General features: G+C 39.9%; 3 protein-coding genes across 4 annotated transcripts; 1 reads left to right on the plus strand and 2 right to left on the minus strand.

Annotated features, from left to right (window-relative positions):
• The first annotated feature begins 275 nt into the window (after window positions 1-275).
• si:ch211-10a23.2 (Galectin-related protein A-like) lies at window positions 276-4,123 on the plus strand. The gene is made up of 4 exons (XM_068339022.1): window positions 276-481; window positions 760-845; window positions 2,086-2,266; window positions 2,966-4,123. Exons 1-4 carry the CDS (start codon window positions 344-346, stop codon window positions 3,107-3,109), a joined length of 549 nt encoding a protein of 182 aa, XP_068195123.1. The 5' UTR covers window positions 276-343; the 3' UTR covers window positions 3,110-4,123.
• A 646-nt stretch (window positions 4,124-4,769) lies between these two features.
• Window positions 4,770-8,721, minus strand: plek2 (pleckstrin 2). Its single transcript, XM_068339212.1, has 9 exons — window positions 8,443-8,721; window positions 8,098-8,262; window positions 7,686-7,870; window positions 7,351-7,442; window positions 6,889-7,076; window positions 6,682-6,783; window positions 6,509-6,592; window positions 6,269-6,347; window positions 4,770-5,466 (listed from the first exon to the last, which is right to left on the minus strand). Exons 1-9 carry the CDS (start codon window positions 8,494-8,496, stop codon window positions 5,339-5,341), a joined length of 1,077 nt encoding a protein of 358 aa, XP_068195313.1. The 5' UTR covers window positions 8,497-8,721; the 3' UTR covers window positions 4,770-5,338.
• Window positions 8,722-10,536: 1,815 nt separating this feature from the next.
• LOC137610953 (tandem C2 domains nuclear protein) lies at window positions 10,537-20,499 on the minus strand. 2 transcript variants are annotated; one of them, XM_068338879.1, is made up of 12 exons: window positions 20,445-20,499; window positions 19,474-19,548; window positions 19,192-19,395; window positions 18,226-18,396; window positions 18,041-18,120; window positions 16,292-16,361; window positions 15,865-15,965; window positions 15,427-15,543; window positions 15,072-15,263; window positions 13,014-13,128; window positions 12,727-12,926; window positions 10,537-12,523 (listed from the first exon to the last, which is right to left on the minus strand). In XM_068338879.1, the coding sequence occupies exons 2-12, from the start codon at window positions 19,538-19,540 to the stop codon at window positions 12,413-12,415; spliced, it is 1,428 nt and encodes a 475-aa protein (XP_068194980.1). In that variant the 5' UTR covers window positions 19,541-19,548; window positions 20,445-20,499; the 3' UTR covers window positions 10,537-12,412. The 2 variants fall into 2 exon arrangements, with proteins under 2 accessions (XP_068194980.1, XP_068194981.1); XM_068338880.1 differs by having other exon boundaries at window positions 19,474-19,545; window positions 20,445-20,471.
• Between the last annotated feature and the right edge of the window lie 324 nt (window positions 20,500-20,823).

Consider the following 20,823-nt stretch of genomic DNA (forward strand, 5'->3'; position numbering starts at 1 on the left):
TTAAATTTATTATTTTGAGCTTTCATCAAGTTTACAACGTTTCTCACGACTTTCATTTACTAACTCATTGTCATTTTGAGCGTACAATGACGGCTTGCTTTTTTTCCTACAACTGGACTCCCTTATAAGCGTGAACAGTGAAGGCATCACGAGGTTAGGCGCCTTGAATCGGTTCGCTGAGGCAAGAATACAGTAAACCAATTCTACTGTAGCCGGGAGTCTTAAAAGAAATGATGTTTATTCATGAGGGTATTTCCAGCATCGGTTCACCCAACTTTCTTTTTCTGTCCGTCCGTCTGTCTCCCACCACAACCACCGCTACCAAATTGGTGAGCCTGTCTCTATGACAACGTGGTACGTTGCGGGCGGGGTTTGCCAGCTGGAGGCAGAGTCAGGCAGAGCTCGGTTGGCATCACCGCTTGAAATCTCCGCGCTGCATCACGCCCTGAGTGGAATGGACGACAAGGACAAGAAAGAGCATGTATGTAGCTGCGTTTATTTTTGGGATGCATTTGCAACATAGCTGCAAAAATAATTAGTGAAATCAAAAATCTTGATTTGGGTATGACTTGCAGAAAAAATAAGAATGTAGTTCAACCAGACGAGGTGGATCAATACATCTATTGTTCCCCTCGGTGGTGTATCACCGCAGACATGGGTTGGCTTCATGATGTTGCCCCCCCCACCCTCAAATAATAAACTGTCCTGTCTTGTTTAGGCCTCATCCTGATCTGTTTCCACACCTCTATTGTCTCGCAGGAGCAGTACGTCGGAGAGATAAAGGGTGGGCTGCGGCCTTCAATGAAGCTGGTGGTCATGGGGATTATTAACAAAAAACCCAAGAGGTAAGTGCATCCGCCTGTTTGCATTTTGTAATAAAAAATATACTTTTTATTAATATACTCCAGCCTACTGTTTCATATATGACGTGGCAGCTCACTAAAATGATGTCATGCAGCAGTATATCTGCAGATTTGCAGTAGATGTCCATTTAAGGGCCATTTTTGGGCAAATATTTCTGTTATGTCTGAATTTAGTCTGTCAGTGTTCATGGGAGAGTTGAAAATCTCGTGTCAACTCTGGCATTCCTGTCTGGCTCGTTTTTCATTTTGTCGTCACTTACTGTACATGTAGTAAAAGATGACTGGCTGCACAAACATAATTACACTTAAGAAGTTTTTAGGCTGAATTTAGCCCCAGAGACATGTTCTGTGTAAGTGGAAGCCAACAGGAATAATCTGGAGCTTTTTTTTAGTGCTTATTTGAACTGTGTTTTTGGTTATTTTGATTTTGTTATCACCAAAAATCAGAGCTGGAATTTTAAATTCAAATACCATAAAAGTAAAGCAGCTGTGAGATTATTATCAGGAATGACAATAAACACAAGTCATTCAGTCACATGCTTTTATTTCATGACAGAAAACTATTAAGTTACACAGGATATAAACAATTAAATAGCGAGGTCTGAAGAAATGGATGTTTCACTTGCTCAAGAAATGCTAAAAATCTGAATTATTTTTACTGAAAGATGGTGGGATAGCTAGATAGTAATAGTGAATTAATTTGAATGGTTTTAAAAAGTTGAAGACTGTCTGAATGTCTGGAATTTTGAGTGACATTTGTAGCCGAAAGAATGAAGGTGAATTAGGGAATTGTTTTAGGGTGAGAATATTTGGTAATTGGTCCATAACCAGGATAGGGATAGGCTGCAGCAACTCCTCTGAAGGTGGAGAAGTGGTTGAAGATGAGACCATTGGGGTTGTCTCGTCTTCAAGATAATGGATGGATGGCTTTGTTGTTATGTTACAGATGTCATAAAGACCAGAAGATGTCACTGTTCTCCAAAGAACCCAGTTTTATATCTATAGCTGGTTCCAAACAGATGGAAAAGCTTCAGATTCTTATTCCAATTCTAAAAGTACCAAATAACAAAAAATGACAAAGTAAAAAATAACATCAGAAACACGTGAATCAGCCATACATCACATCATTCGATTATTATTACTCGTGCTCTTAAAAGCAGCTAAATCATGTGTTTGATGGTTAATTTGTGTGTCCCTGATCTGTACTGTGTGTTTTTTGCAGCATCGAGGTGACTGTGTCCAGCACTCCTCAGGAGGAGGAAGCAGAGGCCGATGTGGGACTTCAGCTGAAGGTCAACTTCATGGATAAGGCCGTCCAACGCAACGCCCGTCTCTCTGGAAAGTGGGGTCCTGCAGAAAATACCCTCTCCTTCTTTCCTTTTGCTGCTGGGGAATCCTTTAAGGTACACTTTCTAACTTCCACCATCCATCCATTCTTCCATCCATCATATATCTCTATCTTTCAAAAAACATGCACAAGCTGCATGGTGTTTTGTTTTTAACAAAATAAAGACAATATCGCTGTTATTTTTTTAATGTGAAGCTTTATAGACATTTTCTTGACCGAAACACCCAACTGTTGCACAAAATTTTCTTTTAATTTTTAATCATGAGTTCCTTTACATTCATCCATTCAGTCATCCCTCCATCCAATGCTGGCTCAGTCCAAACTTTTTCAAGCAGACTTCTGTAAATGACAAACTAGTGAACAACGCCTCAGTGCACTCTGGATAAACACATCTCTTCGACTTTCAGGATTTAAGGAAGTACTGTGTTGTTATTTAAAAAGGAGTTTTTTGAGATCAATGAATTTTGCTCATCAAAATTAATTTTACTAAAGTTGCAGAGAATGAAAAGGCTGAACAAATTATCTATGGTGATGGCATTCACTTTACAACCCCGAGTGGAATGCGAGGCTACACAAGGCGTCTCTGTGCGATGAGATTTATCATCGTCATGCTTCAAGGCAGGAATAAGAAGCATCAAACTCAGAAAATTTTGTGTATAGGTTATAAAGTCCTTGGACAATGTATTTTTTCAAAAAAACCAAACAAACAAACAAACAAAAGCTGAAAACTGACCTCCTCTGCCTCCCCTCTCAGATGGAGATCGTGTGTGAGCACCAGCAGTTTCGGATCTTAGTGGACGGACAGCCTCTGTGTGGATTCACCCACCGGTTTTCCCCACTCGCCTCCCTCACCGCCTTACGGATCTTTGGAGATCTACAGCTCACCAAGGTGGCCTAACACCAGCAGTCAAAAAAACAACAACACATGTTCCAGGACAGTATCCATACGTACGGTTAGCATACGGAAGCCCACGTCTGTAAGGGATTGAAAAAGATCCTGTGAGTCATTCTAATGATTAGAATTCTACAAATAAATACTTTGTGTCTCCAAATAGTGAGTTTATATCTTGAGGTGATTATTTTGAGATACTGAGTCTTTATTTTTGAGACATTCTCTGTGATACAAAGTCTATATTTAGAGATACTGTCATTAATTTGAGATACTAAACGCTGATACTGACAAAAAAAAGTCATTATTTTTGAAAAGGTTTCTAATTATAATGACTTTCAGGATCTTTTTTCCACCACATCGGCAGAAACAGTTCTTCATGGTACTGAGCTACTTTTTGAGGGAATTAAAGAATCTACGACTCCAAACAAAGTTACGCCTGCCTCGTAATCACGTGTTAAGACAAAGTGCCTTCACTCGATTACCTGTTTGAGGACTTGAAGTAAATGACTCAATGTAAAACGATCATCAATGTCTTAATCATACAGAAGAATGTCATTTGAAGTGAAACGAAATAAGTCCCACCGTGGTCAAAGCTGTAATATTTCCCTTAATGATTGTTTATACAAACACAACGCTGCACCAGTTTTGGTGCATTTTAACCTCTTGTGTTTGAAAGCACTTACATTAACAAGCGCCTGCATGAAGATGAATGTCTGAAATCAGCTGATTGTCTTTCTGTCTCCTGACTAAGTAGTAGGTGTAATAATGTAATGACGTTAAACAGTTTCAGAAGCTGACATTAGTGCATGCGTTTGGTTTTGTTTTTTCCATCCCTCTGAGTTTAACTCCAGATTAAAGAGGATTCTGATTGATTTATCCAGTTTGTTAATCTATCATTATTAGTTTAAGCTTTGAAAAGCTCTAAATACTCCCCTGGTTAGTGTTCTTGTCTTTTACCACTCGCACTTTTGATGTGAATGTTTCATATTGACTCGCTGCAATAAATCACTCTTGTTGTTATTTGTGTTGCTATGCTTGGAGTTGCTCCAGAAAGCCTCAGTGACATCATCATGCGTCACGCAGGTGTTGTGTCATTTTGTATTTATTTTTTTTGCTCTGACAGGCACCAGACCCTTTTTCTAAATCAACACCAGCTCAGCTTGAGTCATTCAGATAAAAGTTGGTCAGCTTGGGAGCGGCGGTCTATGATTGCAAGAAGCAGCCAGCCTGAAAAACATTTTATAAATGTGACAAACAGCTCCTGAGGCCGTTCCTGCCTATGCTTGCACCCCCTCATAGTGTCAGATGCTTCACTCCAACAATAACGCCATAGAAAAATACTCCCTTAAGGGCTTTCGCAAAGTTGGATTCAACTTTTTTTTTTTCGGTTGCAGACTATAATTTAATACATCATCCTGGTATAAAATTAGAATGGATGTTTTTGTCATAGCAGAAGTTTGAGGGATTAAAGTACAGAGTACATAAACACAACTCTTCTGACGTTGCAAAAGTTCAAGCTTCTGTTCCATTTTTGTAAATTACATATAAAGCAATGGTCAAACTATAAATGGTACCAGTGAGATTCCAAATTCTAGGGAAGGTTTTTATGGCTAAGGACTCATATAATGAAGATGCAAAGACATAACTTTTCCACAATGAGCTTCCTGGCTGGTCTTCTTTATTTATAAGTACAGTATATGTTTGGATTCCCATTATCTGTGACTACAGTAATACAAGACATCAATCTGAATTCCAGCATAGTTGTACAGGTTCATTCAAATTAACGAATTTGTTTCTATTCTGTTTTAATATAGGCTTTACTGAGTATGGATTATTATTTATTACAATGCATTATTATTATTTCTACTATTATAGACTCAATTGGACAGAGGAAAGTCGTCCCTTTCCAGACTAAACAATAGCTTTATCTCTGAAATATAGAAGAAAAGAATGTAAATACACTTTTCAATACTAGAGGATTCAGTCTTTTATGAACTTACAAAATTTATAAAATCATTTTGGTTTCAAAAGAAACTGCTACGGCCGTTTAAAACCTCCATGAACGAACATTTAGATACAGAATAAACAATTACAAAAGAAAATAACAAACAAACATAAATCCAGTGTAACCATCAGCTCTCCTCTGAATGTCTGGTCCCATTCAGTCGTACTGCATGCATTCACGGAATGTGTAAACAGTCCTCACCCCCGGATAAATGAAGGATATCCACTGTTCTAGGTCTGTTGTCGGATCGCATCGATCCAGGCCATCTTCTCTTGGTGGGTCGGAGCCTGGATGAAGTAAGGAGTGTTTGACTGGGTGATGATTTTAAAGAGGTTGCCTTGAACGTTTCCCTTCACACCTGCGTGGCAAAAGACAACGGAAGACAGTAGAGTCAGGTAAACGTACAACAACATTGGGATCGACAGACAGGCAAATTAAAGCAGAAATAGTATAAACCTGCATAGGTTTTCCTTTCATTTGAATGCAAATGCTTCAAAAGATGAGTCACATTTCATCATGAGCTGAAATTACAGGTCTTTGAGAACCCTGTTTTTCTTATGTCCAATAAATCCCTTCAAAAACCAGCAAGGATTTCACATTTTCGTCACGTCTTTGACTTTAAAACTCAGTTAGGAATATAAAGGAATAAAAGAAAAGGGTAGCAGGATGGAAATAGACAACAAAGACTTGGATGAATGGATCTCAAATGGATCTCATGTTGCATAATTTACAAATGCATTCTGTGAGCTCCGCTAAAGATCCCTGCACCAAATGGCTAAATACTAAATACTTGTTAACAACAGTTACCACTGCTAAGTAGGAGATGTAATGTCTGTCTGTTAGGAGGATTACTCAAAGAGTTAGATATAGATTAAGATGATTACTTTTTTGAGAGGTATGATCTTACTGCAGGAATGATGCAGGTTTTAGTGGATCAGACAGCAGCTGAATGTGTTCATCTAGTGTGTTTTTATCACCAAGGTGCAGCAGTCCTGACAAATGAGTCACATAATGGAACCTTTTGACTCTTAACCAGGGCTGTAATCATTTCTTTAAGAGTGCATCACCCTGGTGCCTTTTTAAATTATTTCACCCCCCGCCCCTCAGGAAGTCTGAGGCAGCCACTGACCCGTCTTATTGTTTCTGAGACAGTGACTCACCTGAAGGAACTCCATTATCATCCAGAGACGACACCAGACAGCCTCTCAGCGAGAATCCGCCGACCGGACCGACATCATCCTGACACGTAAGGAAAGACAGGAAGTGGATTAGACCGACTGATTAAAGGAATTAAGAGAAGTCATGGAGTAATAGCTCACCTGGATGAAGCATAAAGCAAAAGAAACAACTGGTTTTTTGGGGGCCACACCTGCCCATAGTTTTACTCAGGTATAACTCACCTTGGTGGGATCAAAATAGTGAAGGAAAGCAGGCTCTGAGCGCAACACGAAGAGTCGCACCTTCCAGTTCTTCCTCCTGTGCCCCTGTGTTTAAAAGAGGAAGAGGAGTGTAGGATGGTTTCAGCTGTATTTTAAGTAATAGAATTAATAACGACAACAATGATAAGATCTACCTGTTTGAGCAGATATCCTCTCATTATCACTTGTCCACTCAGCTCCACTGCAGAGAGCGACGTCTCTGCTTTCACGGTGCCTCTCTTCTTTAAGTTGTCAGACTGTGATTGAACGTGTGCATTAGAAAACTGGAATCTCCATAAATGGGTTAAAATCCATCAATATCAACACACGCACACACACACACAGGGTTGTCTGAAACTCACAAAGCTGTACAGCGCTGTGGAGTCGTCCATGAACTGCTCGCTGAGGCCGGCGGTGCGGAAACTCTCGGCGCTTTTCAAACCAACGGTCCGCAGCAAACCCTCCTCCAGGAGGGCTGAGGCCAGGGTCATGGCCTCCACACGGGTCAGAGCCAGCTGCATGAACACCAGCCAGTCCACCACCGCTGAGCCTGCAGGGCCGGCACACAGATATAACATGTACAGCTGCATCACCCAAAATCCAAATTTAATTCATCCTAAGCCTGTCCAACTCTGTTTAAGTAACTAAACATTAAAAAAACCTTTTTTTTAATATGAAGTTAATGGGAAAAAAATGTGTGTTCTGCAAATAAAGTGACATAAAGAGTGCATTCATAATTTGGTTTTCATTAAACAGTCATGTCTACAACAGTTCATCACTGTGGGATCATTCATTTGTCACCATCTGATGTTTTTAAGGCTCACCTGAGAAACAGTTGCTGTAGGTGTTGCCCTGCTCCACGTGGTTGTTCATCTTGATACCGCTGTGGATGTCATACATGGAGTCCAACACTTTGCTGTAAAAAGTACATTAAAATGTAAAATATAATTGCCATCCACAGGCTATGAGAAGTCATTTTAGTTTTGACCCCTTTCGGGTATAGAATTCCCTCCAAATGAGGTTTAGGAAATTAAACCTTAGCCTGGATGATGATGCAAAAGCAAGCTTTCTAATGGGATGGGGTACTGAAATTATCACAACTTTATATGCAGATGATGCAGCACAATCCGGGGGTGAACTTTGGTTTCCTGAGGCTTACCTCAGGTTGATGTTGTGAAACTGGGATCCAGCAGGTTCCTCCTTGTTCGCCACCTTCCCTCCTCCTGCTTTCTTCAGTTTGTCAACGGCGGCGGTGATGTCAGCCGCCCAGTCATCTCTCTCCTGCCGGGAGCAGGCCTCCAAAAAATGAGCGGCACCATTTTTTGTCTGAAGCTTTAATGCCAGCTATGGGGGAAAAAAATTAAATGGAAGATAGAGTAACCTGAGGCAACATATTTCCTCACCGGGTGAGGTGTGGGAGGACCGGAGAGCCTCAGCAGAAGCCAAACCTTCAGTGTAGTTCATGTCATGTAAAATAAAAATACTAAGTGTTGTACAGGCATGTGGTAAACAGCGTGATAGTGGTTGTACACATAAATGCAGGCCCCACACTGAAGACTGAGATAACTCACCGGTCGATTCTCATACTCCAGAAAAGGACACGTTATTTCACAGTCCTTCAGCAAGATTTTCCCACGTTGACACGAGTCTCTTTTGCTTCCTTCGTACTTGTAATACAGCAGCTTGTCTGAGGTCAACACAAACCAGCGCGCTTTCCAGTTGGGCACAAGATGACCCTGGAATCAGAATAATAATAATAATAAAAAAAGATCAAAAACATGCAACATACTTAAGAATTTGGATTTTACTGAAAAAAACAACAACAATACCACAGCTGTCATGCATGCTGTTCTGACTCAGTTAAATCTATAAATCACAGTGGTATTCTTCTTCTATAATTCTCAAACATGTCTCACCCTTTTCACCAGGAATCCTTCTCTCAGAATTGTGTTTTTCTTGTCTGTATCCATTCTGTTCAGTCGGATCTTACCCGAGAACTTCTGCCTGTTCCTGCCTGCTCTGGGCTTTAAATGAAGATGGGAGTCACCTCATTCACACACACACCCACACCCACACACACACACGCACACGCACACGCACACGCACACAACTTTTTCTACACGTTCGAGTCCCAACCTGCAGGTTCTGCTGGTCATCACAAGAGGGCGCTCTAGCCTTTGAACAAGTTCAATTTGGAAGCTGATGAAAAAAGAGGTCAACAAAGTTCAGTTTAAGGAATAGGATTAATTTATGTCATTTTAAATGAATCTGTTTGTGAGCATCGAGCAGTATCATGAAAATAATGTATTTTCATCTGAAATCTCTTCTGATCTTTCTCTCCATCAGAATTATTTCAGTTTACAGGAAATGACATATTCGGTGTTTGTCATCAAGCATGTACACACAAATGGGCAAAATGTCTCTCCACATTAAAAAAAAAAAAATTCTGTAGCTTCAAAGTAAAATGATGTTACTGAATCCTCTGAATCAACTAAATGAATCTTTTAAAGACATGAAACAAAAAAGATGTGACTGACATGTTCCCTTTCTCATGCTGTAGCCTGTATACTAAAGGTATTAGCATGCACTCCACATGAGAAAGGCATACAAAGGTTGTTGTTTTTTTGTAATTTAATGTATACATGGAGTGAAACCAAGTTAAATACAGATGTACATCAGCATCAATCTGGAGTCTTTCATTCTCTTTTCTCTTTCACCGTTAGCTGCTAACTGTGTTGGTTTGTCATTCAGGGCTGTATAAATAGTCCACAGCAGTTTGTTAATAAAAAATTTCATTAAAGATAACTGGCAATCGAAACTGTAAATCATTGAGAGAGTGTGAGTAAAATTAACAGTTTTTATGATCAACTGATGCCAATCTTTTTTTTTTTTTCCCCCGCCCTCTGGAAAATTTTGCAATTTATGACAGCTTCATAAATTGTAAAAACAATCAACCTGATGATCATTCTAAAGGACTCCCACATTTCAACTGGGTTCTGGAGAATATTTCTAATTGTTATTTTCCTTAGAGGACTTGGATATCCCTCCTTAGAGCTCCCTTCTCTGCTGCAGCGCTCTATTTGTCTCCCAGGTGAGGAAACCAGCTCTTATTATCCTGCAGCTATGAGACGACTGGAATGTGGAACACACTCGGAGCGGCGAGGGTGAAGAACCACACACAAGAACAAATAAGAAAAGCCTTCTTCCCAGACTCGAGCACATTTCTTTAGTGAGATTTCAACCTGCACCTCTGAGTGTTAAGTAAACTTAACCTTTAAGGTGTGTCTGGAATGCCCTCTGTACAACATTAACCATAAATCAAACAATAATTACGTAAAACATAATATGGTGGTGTTTTGGCACGCCAGGATGTGACCGCCTGACGCAGATCAGTTCACATGGAGCGCCTAGTTGTCCTGGTCACACACACTTAAAATACAAACACTCCCTGGATTCTGTTCTGTTGGTCCACAGACTTATTGTTCACTGGTTGTGTTTGTGTGTCCATGTCCACAGCTGGTTACACAGAGCAGGTCTGGTAAAACTCATGTTTTATGAGACTAAAACGAAGACAAGATTCCCTCTGACAGGATTAAACCTGAGGGTTTTATTTCTAAAAATCACAAAGTTGCTGGTAGATCAAGTTAAAAATTATAATTTAAATTATTTGAATAGCAAAGATCCCCATTCACCCCAGAAAAGTTATATTTAGCAATATTTTTTTTAAAGTGAAGGCACTGCAATTTTTGAAAGGAGGCCATATTTAACTCAAATAATTTCCCCTCAAGAGCTGCAACCAAAATGAAATGATGTTCAACATTGGACTGAATTACCTTCATAGAATAATTGTCTTTTTAATCAGGAGTGAATCTCAAACAAATGATGAGCCCACACCAGGAGGATTAGTGGAAGACTGTCCTATTTGGCTTCAATAAAAAGTGACTCGGGAACAGATTGGTTTGTGGTTGTTGACTGGTTTCACAGGTGTGGAAAACACTGTGTAACATGACATGCTTGAAGATGTACTCTTTTCCTTCTTGTGGCACAAGCTGGATATTAAAAACAACTTTCTGCCTCTAAATTTCCATTAAATTTCTGGAATTCTTTTCACAAATCTGAAGGGATTCCCTTCTTGGATCGTAATTCCGATTCTACTCCTCCAGTCTTCCAATAAACAGACAAAGACAATAAAAAGACAAAGACGCCTTCTTTTAATCACAGGACTTTCAACATTAAATACATAAAAAAAATTAAAGTGCTTCTCTATCAAAAGCATATAACTAAAGTTTGCTCTATTGTACAGTACCATGATATCGTATTTTGTTAAATTAAGTTGAGGTAAAACCTTCCATCTCTGTCTATATTTTTTTTTATTGCCAAGTGAATTGATTCTTGGAAAAAACTGTGTACATAAAGTCTAACATTTCTTGTTCCTGTTTACCAAAGAGCTCCATTACTTAAATATTAAAACAGTGAGTCACGTTGTTGGGCAGGCTGGGATGTTCCTTCATTTCTTGATCAACACTGTAATTATTCAGCAACACTTTCAGCCACAGTTACTTGTGGGTCACATGTGTATTAATCTACATCTGAAAGTAGTCCCTACAAAAAAAGATTATTGTTTTTTGAAAGAGCTGAAATATTTTAAATTATCAATACAGAATATTAAATTACAATGTGATGGTGTCATACACAGAGATGCTCGTCCACAGAACTGTCAACTGGATCTACAGCTTCCTCACTCTCACATGGTTGTTTCTAACTGTTGAAAATAGATTGTTTTGTTGTTATTTATTTATCTTTCAGCAAAAAAAAAAACCTCAGACACAGTCAGTAACTATCTGGCCTGTGACCCAGATATGTCCCTCATATTTCCCTTGAAGTTAAACGAAGACCTTGCTGTCTTGTTAGGATGAATCGAAATGAACTTTGGTTATATTTAGCATTTTTTAAAGCATTTTTAGCATGTCCTGCCACTCAAAGCACTTCAGAAACCTTAGCTATAGCTTGTCAACGGGCGATATTTGTAGTTTCAACTCCTCCTACAAACTTTGGCTCAGTTATTACCCAGAAAGCTAATGTAACGTAACACTGTGTACAGTTGACAAACGGTAAATACAATTTGATTACATGTTTAGCAGCAAGACAGTCTAGATATCCAGGAATGTCTTTGTCCCTAAATTAATACAAAGATTTTTTTCAATGAAATAAAAATAAAACTCTGGACACCCTGCAGCCAATCAGAATCAAGAACTACACCGTGGTTTAGAACCCACTTGGCTGTCCAAATAACTTCAACTATAAGTAGAGGAGAAGCAGAAGTTTCTAAGAACATCTTTGTCGGGTGTCAGTGGGGTTAAGATCAAGAACTAAACATTAAAAAAACACTAACAAATACACTAACATGGTTTTTCTTCTGACCCGTGTTGACTGACAAGATGAATATATAGAACATCCTTCCTTATCCTTCTAACTTGGCCTTAGTTACAGACTGATAATATTACTTAACAGCAGGATTTGGATTTAAGGTTATTTTCCTGTCTTGTAAACTTTGATTCCTTCTGAAACAGAATGAGGAGGTGAATGTACAGTATTCAGGGCACATGATTTACAAAATGCAGTATTATGTACAGCTTTGTGCGCTGTAAATAAACTGATCTACTCTACAAAAAAAAAAACTTTATTAGTAGTTTGACTTTGTTCGAAACCCCTTATTTACAACCAAGCACCTGAACTCTTCCTGTCTCCCGGGGTGTTTCGGAGTGTGTTTGCAGTCTCATCCATGCACTGGACTGTGGTTGGACAACTGGAACAGCAGGTACAGCCGGAGTTGGAGCTGAATCGTGAGCGCCCGATGGCCGTTAAGGTCAAGTTGGGCGGAGAGGATCAGGAAGGGCTGAGTTTGTGCCACGCAGACACCACCTTCTCTGGGTGGGCCAGTATGTCCTTCCACTGCTCCACGGCGTCCGGGAGGGGGCTGTCCAATCCCAGCAACACCTGTCAGGATGACATCTTCTAATGTTAACAAACTTATGACACATACATTTGTTACTACAGAATCAAACTATTTTTGTTCTTTCTACACAATTTTGAAGTAGTCAGCAGCGTCCAAATATCCTGAGTGGCTGCTTTTCATCTCGACTAGCTGAACAAACATCATCTCAACAAATGGAATGAGCATTTTCGGTTGCCTAGGTTACCTGTCCGAGACACTGTTTCCTCCTGACGGAGCTGCGGCTGTAGAGTTTGACTGACAGCGATCCGGCATGGTCTGACGCCGCCAGGAGGAAGTGAAACGTCTCCATCCACTTACACTGACCTCCGGACGCCTTGAGCGCACGAGTCTTCTTCTTCATGATCACCCTCCCCGATTGGTGCATTTCCACTTTGACAAAAAACACTAGAAGGTGGGGGGGGAAAAATGACAGGTAAGCCACACAAGATGACACTTATTGGAGTTCACTTTTACGTGACTTGTAAGACCTACTTTGTGTGAGCGGAGAGGAGGATGCTGGGAGGTTTTGAGCGGCGAGGACTTGGAGCTGGATGCGTCCGTTGACTGGCTGGAAGCAGGTGGTGACATGAAGCTCGGCGTGGCAAACCTGAAAGAGGAGTTGAAATTTTTATTCCGGAATCAACAATTTAATGTATTGATAATTTATAATATTTTATTTTTTTACAATTAAAAAAAGAAAAGTAAAATAAAACTACTACCATCTTGTATGTGTCCTGTTTTTATTGCTGTAAACTGTGTTGCACACGGGTGAGTATTGTGTTGATTTTTTTCATTAGCAAATGTTCGCAACTTAGCATTCGAAGCTAAAGTGGTCAATTGGATTGAAAGCTTTGCAAATGCCTTTAGATCAACATACCTGCTACAGTTAAACAGCATGGCTGTAAACTCATTAAACTTTACGATTCGACGTTGACTGTCTGCTGCCCTGCTTCTTTTCAAAATGCTGTGGAGCTTTTTGATTGGCTGTCTGCACTCTGAAAAGGGTTCTATTGTTCGTTGCATTAAGTGGAAGCAATTTGGACAGTTTGTGCCTTTTATGTCCCCTAGATTGGAGTATGAAATTGTCGCTCTAAGAGCCAGAGAAAGACTTTTCTGTCTGATCCGTTAAGTGCAGAAATGCTTCATGTTTTTCTACCAGACATGCATCCATTTTCCATCACAACCCCCAACTGCTGTTGAAATGATTTAAGGTTTGACCCACTTTTCATGTCGTATGGTTAAAGAATCCACAACCCGTTTTTTCCCCGAGCAAAACCTTTTTTCCAATTTCCCTCAATAATAAATTACATTTGACTTTCACTGCAATTACGCAACAACATAAAGTTTAACATCAGGGCAGATTTACCCTTCTGAGGCTAAGAGGACAGTAAATGCTATTACATTATGATGCATCAAGGAGACAGTTTTATGGTGCACACACTGTTTAGTTCCTATTTACCTTGAACATATAAAAATGTGATTAAACATAGCGGGCAAAGGGGGAAATGGCGTATGTATGTTATCGTTCTCAAAGTTTTCCCCCCAATAGCTGAACACCAGGTAGGATAATATCAGCTGATTCCTACAACATAGAAAGTATTTTTGCGCATCCATTATAAACCACAAGATCCATCAAACACAAATCGTTATTTGTCTAAGGCCATAGCTATAAAATCTAGCTGCAGTTTCTTGAAGGAAAGAAAGAAATGGAAAAAATCACTTGTTGTTCTTAAAGCATCATTATGAGCAGAACTCGTTTCAGGAGCAATGCCCCACATTTTACCAAGTTTTACCAAGTGAGTGTCGTCTTTATGCAGAAATTGAGCAATCAAAGAATACAAACTGTAACCCTTGACAACACAGCTTCAGGGCAGGCCAACGCTCCCTACTTCAAAATAAGGCAATTTTTTCTTGTCTTTATTGTGATTTAGCTCGTCGGACCATCAGTTCACCTATTGGTTAATTTTAGGATGACTAAATTCTTTGCAGTGTAATAATTTATAATATTCCGAGGCTGGTGATGTATTTATGTATGTATTATGTATTTATTTGTGTATTTATTAAGTTTTGTTTGCTTAGCCAGAGTTTGGCACGGTAGCAGCAGATTAAACAGGGTATTCCACATTTGGTTCTCCCCAGCAAGACTTTTCTGTTTAGCCTGGGGAATTCTGTGGCGCTGCCAGACCAGATATAACATATGTTATTTTTCCAGTCAGTCTGCTTCTAGTTGGACATGACAAGAAAACCTTGAAGGGAGGCATGCAGATCCACGATCGAACCAGAAACCTGAACCACCTCAACTCACAACTTTCTGGGTTTCAACAACACTTAGACGAGCTGCCGTGAAACTTTGACGCTCATTATTGTTCTCTGAGGATAAACATGCTGATTTCATGTGTGGATTGATTAGATTCAGTTCAGACATTCTTCTCCCCCTCAGAAAGAGTAGAAATAACTAAAGCTGTTCACCCACTACCAATAAAAATCTGGAATTTGATGAAAACATGACCCATTTACAAACACACAAACAACCAACTGATGGACACTCACAGACGATCTGGACGGAGGGTTGAGGTTGAGCTGGTGGTCCGTCTCCTGGGAACTGAGCTCCCGTAAGGAGAGGACGCATTCGGCCACCGTACGCTTTTTGGGGCAATGTGTTTGCAGACGCAACTTCAAGGCGCTGCAGCGCAACTGTTGGAGGCGCAACGCGAACACAAAGGTCTCCATGAAGGACACATCCTGCAAAGCAGAGAGTGAAATTTTTTTTTTTTTAATATTCATAGCAGTATAACAAAAGAAACATTCGTATTCTGATTATTTTCCTAAAGCAGATTTAAACATAAACATAGAACTATAAATTATTTCACTGTTTCATGAGGATGCAGAGTTTTTGGGGCGTCACCTGATGATACTCCTTGGTGGAACTCTTGAAGTGGATTGGTTTGGAGATGGTGATGATGCCTTTGAATCCAATCTTTTGTTGCTCCACTCCATCCGTAGGAAGATTGAGATCTGAACACTAAAAGATGGGAGAAAGAAAGTTTTGGTAAAAAGAGTACAAGTGTGTTTGTAGATTAGTGATCTCTTAAATAAACAGGTTTTAGGCAAACTGCTTCCTCAGATGCATGGATCTATTTGTTCTAACACTAATAGTGACAGCTCTGTTTCTTAAAAATAACCTTTTCCTCTCAATGGTTGAAGCCAAATTCAGTTGAGTGCTGAGAGGAACGAACAAGGAACAGCCTTCAGGACACACAGAGGGTCCATTGAGAAATGTTACCGGGGAGAACAATGAGGGTTTTTGTCCCCTCTTCCTCCTTGTTCCAGAGTGAAACCATACCTGCACCAGAGTGATCCAGATCTGCTCCAGAGCCTCCTGGTAGCTCAAGCGAACACACACCTTCCCCAGCTCTCGCTCGTCCCCAGAGAGGGTGATGGAGTCTGCAACATTTAGGAAATCAGATCAGCAGCACAAGATGAACAACCTCAGATCTACTGAAGCAGAATAGTAACACGGATCTTTACATAACTCTGATGATCAATACGAAAAAATAGGTCACAAATAAAGTATAACTAATAGAGGTGTTGATTTGTTATTGTAGTGTTGGATTTTTGGGAGTTATTACTGTTACTGTCCTTTCATGGTTACACAGTGCAATGTGATTTTAATCAGACCTCTGGAACGACAGCTCTGCAGAGGTTCGTCTCAACAAAGGTTTGTTCAGGAAAGTATTTTGTAGATGGAAACAAATCTGTATTTAAATTACCCAGACTGCTTTCCACGGAGCCGATCATGGAGGATGTGCTGCTGAGGAAGCTGGAGTTGGAGTCAAAGCGCTGCAGGAGAAGCCAAACACACGTCTGGTCAGGACAACACACCAGGTCCACTGTATGTTTCTATAAACTTTATACTTTGAAGGGACCACAGGCTTCAGTGTGCAGCTTCAGCAGCTTAGAGATTGTGATTTTGGGTACAGCGGAATACGATCAAATCAGATTTGTCATGACTGTTACGAGATCTTTACAGCATTTCAACAGCTGCATTTCAACATCACAACTACTTAAACAACCCTGTTGTGCAGAAATCATATTTATCACACCTTGGAAAATAGATTTTAAGATGTCTAAAGTGAATACAATTTTGACTTTATGCAGAGTTTTCATTTTTAGTGGAACTTTTTCTTTGAAAACTTTGGAGAAAAAAAAGGGGAAAAAACCCCCCCACCAACATTTACCTGCACTTTTCATTTCACACCATCATTCCTGAAACCCCTGGTTTATTTGCTTACTGTTATTGCTAAGGTGCTGTACTTTTCACGCCAGTAATTATTCGCTGCTGTTTGCTCATCATGTTACCAAGTAAAACATTTGAGCTAAATGAACAGTACTGTTACACCAGCTGTATGTTCCTCTGGATAATAAAAAAACATCAACAACGGTGAACAAAAATGAATCCATGCTGGGTGGGTTGTGTTTACGTTGCTCACGTTCATCACTGTGAGGATCATTAATGAATATTATTAAGTTTATTGAGGTTTTAAGGCAGATGATGAAAGCCAGTTTCCAACAGAGAATTAGTCAAACAAAGAAAAACACCCTTTGCTCATTGTTTTCTCCATCCCAGACTATCAACAGCTGATTCACAACAAACAGAAATACACCCAGCAGTCCTGTCCTTCCTGTTGTTCATACATAACTCATCTCATCTTGCAATATCACTCATTAGATGATTAAACACTTGAATTTAAACTATGCTTCTGATCTTTGTGATGTAAAAATTTCAATTCCTGTCTCCACAGAAGGATACTGTCGTTCATGTTTGTTTCTCATTCATTAAAACTGCCCACTTCTTTCATGTTTTTATTTTACTTACTTTAGCTATATAAAAATTAAATGTGAAACTAACAAATAACTGGGGGGCAAAACAAACAGCGGACACATGAGATGTGCAGAAAGGGGTTTATTTGGTTAAAGGGGGCGTATTTATTTGGCAATGATGGAGGCTCTACTTCCGATATCTAAAAAATGGGGGCATAAAAGGTTAATTTATTTGTTTTTGTTTTTTTTAACCCAATCATGACCCATTATGTGGCTCTTAGAATTTTTATCAGATATTTTATTTTCCTTTCAACCTATCTCATTTTCCGTATCGCTCCTTCGTGTGTACACTGTTTTTTTTCAGAAGCGGTAGAATTAGCGTAATGGTTTTGTTATCGGTAAAGATGACGTCTGTAATTACAAGCATCTTTTTCTTTTTTTTTTTTAAATAAAGTTAACCTCCAAGGTGTTGCTGAAGATCAGCTCCACCCACTCCTGGTGCACACCTGCTTTGTAATAAACTCAGGGAGGATATGACCCCCTCACTTCGTCCCTTAAATCAAAATAGCAGCCAGGGTGGCTTGTTTGCAAATGTTCCACTTTGCCGCTAACGACGCTGGAAACTATAAAACTATATTTAGTCTTGGTTGACACAGGGTGAGAAACGCCGCGTGAGATTAGATAGAGAACATTCTCACCTGCATGTGACCCTGAGAGGTGGATAGATCAAACATGGAGCTGCTGAGTCGCTGGTCTCCACTCTGCATCAGAGTCATGGCTGGAAGCAAAAACACTAGATTCATTAATTGTGTTCTAGTTGGAAAATTACTTTCTAAACAACAACAAAATAATTAAAATTGTGAGAATGAAGAGTATCTGGAACCTCGACTTTGGTGCCTGGACTTTCTGATCTTCAGACTGTCGCGGCGGGACGACCCAGGCGAGATGTAATCAATCATGTGACCCTGATGGAAGCTGGACTCGGGGCTGTAGGTGAGGGGAATGGAACCCAGCAGCTCTGCCTTCCTTTCGTTATACGTGCATTGGGCCGAACCTGCAGAAAAAGATTAAGTCCAGGGGTCAGACCTCGTTCCACTTGAATTTTCTCCAGCAGAATAAAGGATTCCTGTTCCTCCAGGAACAGGACATCCTGGTATTTTGTCTCCAGTGTAATCAATTATCATACCTCAGTAACCCCTAAGCTGGTTTTCATTAAATTTAAATGGATGAGCCATTTTACAAATAAGCTTTCTGGCATGAAAGCACCAAGTGTTAGTCAGTGCCATTAGCCAGTCATTAAAAAGAGATCACGTAACATAATGAATAGAGTCAGTTTCTGCCATTTTATTAGCGGAGTAACTCTTTGGTTTGAGTGGTGATGTTGTCATTATAATTACATGAGGACGTAAAAAGGAAGCTAACAGCTTTATCTGATCTGGATGTCAAGTTTGAACCTGGATCTGGTGATCCAGAACCTTTAAAATTCACTTCTGTATTTGGACTGTAGATCAAATGATGAAACAAACTTTAACTAAGATCCAACTGTAGCTGAAATCCATTCCTTCAGTCACACTTTCAGTGACTGATCCCTCAGAAAATCAAAAATATATAGTTTTTAATGAACAGCTCTGAAGATAACAATGACCCCAGTGTAATTCCTGATCCTAGGGTTTGGGTTTCCTTGTCATGGAGATGCAGTATGAGAGCCTTGGTGGAGGTTTACGCTCCCGGTGTCTAGTTTTATCACCTATTTAACAGCCCAGCCTTTAAGTCAACACTAGCATCTAAGACACGTTTCACTAACGCTGCTTTTACACGTAGTGGTGAGGAACCGTGGATCGGTACGTACTCTGAGGCCCAGACTGTAGATTAGGGTAGCGGGAACCTCTGGGCTGAATGTAAGAGGCCTTCAGGGTCGGCAGGACAAACGGCACCTCTCTGCCATCCGGGGGAAGCTTTGAAATGAGGTAATCATCTCTGACCTCCTTTCTCCCTTCATCTAACCCCCATCCAGACGCCGCGTTCTTGTTCGGGGGAATCCTCAGTCTGATCACTTGAAAACAGAAGAAATCCCACATCAGAGACAAAACGCAGTCAAAGCCGTCTGACGTGTCAAAAGACACCAGCTTACCTTGGGTCTCCGGCTCTTTGGGTTTCTTCCTCATGAACGTTTTGCAGCAATCTTTAAGACAGTCCATGTCTGCTACTGTCAGCACACAAATATAAAAGTAATGTTCACGCATCGACCACAGCCAGGACAAACCTGATGACACCTGTCAGACCCAACTTTTATCAGAGCAAGAGCACAGACTTAAACAAAACTTCAAATAATCCCAAACTTTTTTCATTGATATGATCACAAATTTTGTTGTAACAACATTGACTTGTCCTCTGACTGACAATCTACCAGTTTGTTGTATCAGTACAAGAATATGCCAGTGAAATACAAAAGTTTTATTCCACTTATCACAAATTTGTTATTAGGAACTAAAAATAGTCTCTGAAATTATTTTATTTCCTCTGACATCTCCATTATCTCGCATAAATTGGCTCCTTTAAACTAAAAAAATATCATGTCCTGCCCTGATTCTAGCAAAGCGTGGTTTACTACAAAAAAAAAAGTGCTGCTATAATTTAAATTTTATAATTGAGTACAGAATGTAGGATTTAAAGGATCTAATAGCAGAAACGGATCCAATATTCATAATTACTGTATATCATCCACTGAAGGAAGGGAAGACATTATGTTGGAGATAATCTAAGTCTCTGCTAAAACAAAACACAACGGACATGAAAATTTGTTAGTTTTCAAAAACCCTAAATTTTGTGTTTAAATGCCTGCAAAACCTCCATATTGTGTGTCCTACCAGACACAAGATATTAGGTTTTGAAGCATGAAATTTAAATTTATTTCAAATCTTAACCAAACTGAACTAAAGGAGGACATTTCCAGTGAGTTCACAAACCACCAGAATCAAAAAGACTGCTGATAAAAAGTCTGATAAAAGGGTTTTAGTTATGACTCAAGAAGTTGTGTTTCCTGGTTCTATGAAGGAAGAGCGATAAACCGGAGATTACAAAGGCAGGGAAATAAAAACTTACCAAAGTTTTCATCCAGCTGATCTTTTCTCGTTGAGGCACCGACTGAAGAGAAACACCAGGGAGCTCAGGTTGAGTGTGTCCTTCTCTCTCTCTCCCTCCCTCTCTCTCCCTCCCTCCATCCCTCCCCCAACTCTGATTCTTCCCAGACTGAGTGTTCACACTTCCCTCCCCTACCAGCCATGTAAACCCTTTCTATTATTACTTTCTTTTCCAATTTTTTGTTTCCTTCATTTCCATCTCTTCATCTTCACTGCCATTAGTTCACATCTCCACACAGACCACAGACCACGTCACCCAGGTAGGAAGTCACCTGACAGGTTCAGTTGGCTCTTATGTCTATTTACCGAGACGTTGGATTTTGTAATTGTGAGGGGAGGCC

This window comes from Antennarius striatus, chromosome 17 (genome assembly GCF_040054535.1).
Source record: "Antennarius striatus isolate MH-2024 chromosome 17, ASM4005453v1, whole genome shotgun sequence".
NCBI lineage: Eukaryota > Metazoa > Chordata > Actinopteri > Lophiiformes > Antennariidae > Antennarius > Antennarius striatus.